This window comes from Vombatus ursinus, unplaced genomic scaffold (genome assembly GCF_900497805.2).
Source record: "Vombatus ursinus unplaced genomic scaffold, bare-nosed wombat genome assembly UNPS02014801.1, whole genome shotgun sequence".
NCBI classification, from domain to species: domain Eukaryota; kingdom Metazoa; phylum Chordata; class Mammalia; order Diprotodontia; family Vombatidae; genus Vombatus; species Vombatus ursinus.
The window spans coordinates 170,464-174,442 of record NW_020954579.1 but is presented as its reverse complement, the minus strand read 5'-3'; the positions used below and the strand labels follow the sequence as shown (position 1 = coordinate 174,442).

The window sequence follows — 3,979 nt, the reverse complement described above, 5'->3', positions numbered from 1 at the left end:
TGTGTGTGTGTGTGTGTGTGTGTGTGTGTGTGTGTGTGTGTGTTTTGAGGAAAGGTAATGAGTTTTGTTCTAGACATGTTTAGATTCTAATATCCAAAAATGTCCAAAAGGCACTTGGTGATGCAAGACTGGTACTAGGGAGAGAGATTAGGGTTAAATATAGATATCTGGAAACCATATCAAAGAGATGATAATCCAATCCATGAGAACTGATGGGATGAGAAAGAAAGAGAGATACAGAAAGAGTCCTGCACCGAACCTGGATGTCTGACCACAGTTAGGGGGCATTATAGGGGTGATTAGATTACCTAGGGAAGTTCACTCAGGATGAGATAGGTAGGAGAAGAACCAAGAGAAAGCAGCAGGAGGAGGAGAGAAAGGAGAGAGTGTCTAGAAAGGGAGGGAAATCAAGAATGTCCAATGGTACAGAGACTGAGAAAGGGTCACTGGATTTTAATAGTTAAGGGACCATTGATGACTTTTGAGAGAACAATTAAAGTTAAGGAGTGAAGTCAGAAGGGATTGAGAAAAATAGAATGAGAGGAAGTAAAGGCACATTGGGTGTAGACTTTTTTTCTTTCTAGGAGCTTGGCCATGAAAGAGAGAAGAGTTATAGGATGACAGCTTTGGGGGTGACAGGGTCAAGATTTTTTTTTTTTGTATTTTTTTGTTTTTAGTAGGAGAGACTTGAACAGGTTTGTAGGTAATAGGGAAAGATCCAGAAGCAAGGGTGAAATTGAAGATTGGAGAGAAGGAATGTTTGCAGGGACAATCTGCTGAAGGGTGCAGGAGGAGATGAGATCAAGGCTATAAGAAGAGGGATTGGCCTTTGTGAAGAGAAGGTCCACTTCTTCATCAGGGAGTGGAAGAGTGAACAGAAGATGATGAAAAGAGGAGAAAAGGCACCTTATAGGTACTGCATAAATAGAAAATGATGACATTATATGTTGAGTAAATTTCAGAATATTTTTTTTCAGAATTTTCAGAATAAAGTTATATGGCAGGTTCTTTTCTAAGTGGCAGAAAGTGGGAGGTATAGCAGGCTAAAGGAAAGGTATGGTATAGTGTGTTAGTTTGCTGTTCAATCATTTTTCCAGTTGTGTCTGACTCTCTGTGATCCCATTTGCAGTTTCCTTAGCAAAGATACTGAAGTGGTTTGCCATTTCCTTCTCCAGCTCATTTTACAGATGAGGAATAAACAGGGCAAAGAGGGCTAAGTGACTTGCCCAGGGTTGAACAGCTAATACTAAGTGTCTTACGCCAGATTTGAATTCATGAAGACAAGTCTTCCTAACTCCAGGCCTTGTGCTCCATCCACTACACTACCTAGCTGCCTCTTAAAGTCAATGAGAGAGGACTAAAAATATTGTCTAGAAGCAATGAGAGCAAAATCCATTCTTCTCTCCTAGTCCAATTTGATGCCCCCAAAGCAAGATTAGGATTAGTACAAATCTCTAATTAAACATTAAACTTGTGTAAGGATTTATGGCCCAAGGAACTATGCTAAATTGTAGGAAGGAATGAGACAGAGTCTCTCTGCCCTTAATACGTTCTTAGTTTAGGCTGGGAAACAGGGATAGCATTAGTCAGTATACACATTAGCATATAATTAACCTGTAGGAAAGATCCTTCTACCAAAGTCCTATTCAAAAACCTCAACATAGTAAAATGAATGTGGATTCTTGAAGACTGACATGTGAGACCTGGTAGTTCCAGCAAGTTCTACCAAGCTAGAAAGTTCAGGCCTGTTGATGAGCTTAGTTTAGTTAAGTTTAGAAAGTTTCATCACTACCATTGGAGGGTTAGGACAAGAATGTTTTTTTTTTTTCTCTCTGCCCCGGCAGCTCATTAAATCACCAGTTTAAGCTTGCAGGAAGCCCAGTTATTATTTCTCCAAAGACTCCTCCTATAGATGACATCACCATATCCTTGAACAAGGAGAGTTAAAAAGTGTTTTTGGAGGAGAAAGAGATACCTTTCACCTTGTTGGGTGGGGAGGCTGGAGAGGGAAAGTCTTATTAAAGAGGTGTCAACTAGGCTTGGCCCTGATGCAAAGATAGGAATTGATAAAACAAAAGGGGAGAAATTCTGGGAAATTTATCTTAGTTATTACCTTAGTTATAAATTATTAACTTGGTTATTACCTTAGTTATTATATGACCTATGTTTTTTGATTAAGGCAAAATAATCAGAGACAGGCAAAAGCCAATAGAGTAGTAAGTTGACCTGTTCATATCATAGAACCGTAATTGAATTAGTTGCCTTACTTTTATATCCTCAGGGCTTAGCATAGTACTTGGCACATAGTAGGGGCTTAATAAATGCTAGTTGACTGATTGACATCAATTATGCCAAAATTAGCTTAAATTCAATTGTTTGCTTTTTGGTCAGCCAATTTCACAATGATGAGAAGACATGAAATGAGGGCTAGCTAGGTGGTGCAGTGGCTAGAGCACTGGCCCTAGCGTCAGGAAGACCTGAGTTCAGATCTAGCCTCAAACACATGATACTCACTAGCTGTGTGACCCTGGGCAAGTCACTTAACCATGATTGCTTCGCCAAAAAAAAAATACATGAAATGGCAAAAGAATAAAAATCAATTGACTTGTTCATCTTGAATAATTAAGTTTATTAGAATGTAAACAGATCATGGGAACATAAATTCTTTCATGTGCAGAATACATTTCTATAACAAGACATAAAAAGTCCAAAATTTGAGGTTTTTAATGCTGAACTTTTAGAATGAAAATTAGGAATGAGCTGGAAGTTGCTATTCAGTGTCTGCAGGCCTACTTGGGGGAGATCTTGATGGCTTGCAGATGGAGGCAGGATTTGTATAGATTCTTGATATATTCTGAGTTGATATGGGGGCCATCAGGTTGCTTAGCAGAAAGTGGGGCAGCAGGTGGAGCGGCAGGTGGTGCGGCAGGGGGCTGGCTGGCAGCAGGGGGGTCGGCAGCAAGGAGACTGCACAGAAATGGGCTGGCAGCTGGTGGAAGCCCAGCAGCAGGGTCTACAGACCACAGCTGTGCAGGAGGTGGGGCAGCAGGAGATGGGGCGGCAGCAGCCCTGCTGCACACTGCAGGGGTCACAGCAGGGAGGGCGGCAGCAGGTGTCACAGATAGGGCGATTGCACCTGGGCACGCAGCTCACTGGGCGGCACACAGTGGTTTGGAAAGAGACTGGCAGGCAGCACCTGGGTGGGCAGCAGGGCTGGCCGCAGCTGGAGGAGACAGAGCCACAGCAGGACATGGTGTTGGTTGGTTCTGGTTTGGTTTGAGTAGTAAGGAGGAGGTGGTTTTTCAGGTCTGAATGCCCTGTCCTGTTCTGGGCCCTTTATATACCCTGGGCAGGTATGGCTGGACTCCTCAGAAGACAAGAACATTTCCATGTTAATGGTTTTTGCCAATTAAGTGAGAATTTTTGTTTGACTAATGGTGATGTGCAATACCCAATGTCATTAAGAAAAAATTGTGCTTCCTTCTTGAATTTGGACTCATCTAATTTAATTTTTGACACCAAGGTCAGAGCTTCATAGCTCATTTTCAAAAAATTTACTCAACATATAATGTCACCATTTGACTCATTACCTCATATTCCTCTTGCTATGCGATGCTATTTTGGTAAGTAAACTACACTGTGTTGAATAGTCAAGAATCTACCTTTTGTCACATGAATGTGATTCAATGATTGTGAGATGACAACCCTTCCTGTGAAACTCATCCATGTTTTCCCATAAATTCACCACGGGGGGATTTTAGATAATCTTTCTCTAGATATCAAGTGAATACCAAAAGAGAATGCAGGAATTTGGTTGTCCCTCATTCTTACTATGTGACTCGTCCAACTTTTTGTGTTCGTACATTTCTTTGATGACATCAGAGAAATGCTATTTTCCTACACAATTCCTCATTTGCAATGTGTAGTAGAAAGAGTTGAAGGATGGATTAAGAAGTGTCCTTTTAGAAACTTTCCTAAA

At 41.2% G+C, this 3,979-nt stretch overlaps 1 protein-coding gene across 1 annotated transcript; it reads right to left on the bottom strand.

Moving 5' to 3' along the window:
* Positions 1-2,653: 2,653 nt before the first annotated feature.
* Positions 2,654-3,417, bottom strand: LOC114051158 (keratin-associated protein 2-4-like). Its single transcript, XM_027873365.1, has one exon. The coding sequence runs from the start codon at positions 3,250-3,252 to the stop codon at positions 2,884-2,886; it is 369 nt and encodes a 122-aa protein (XP_027729166.1). The 5' UTR covers positions 3,253-3,417; the 3' UTR covers positions 2,654-2,883.
* Positions 3,418-3,979: the final 562 nt, after the last annotated feature.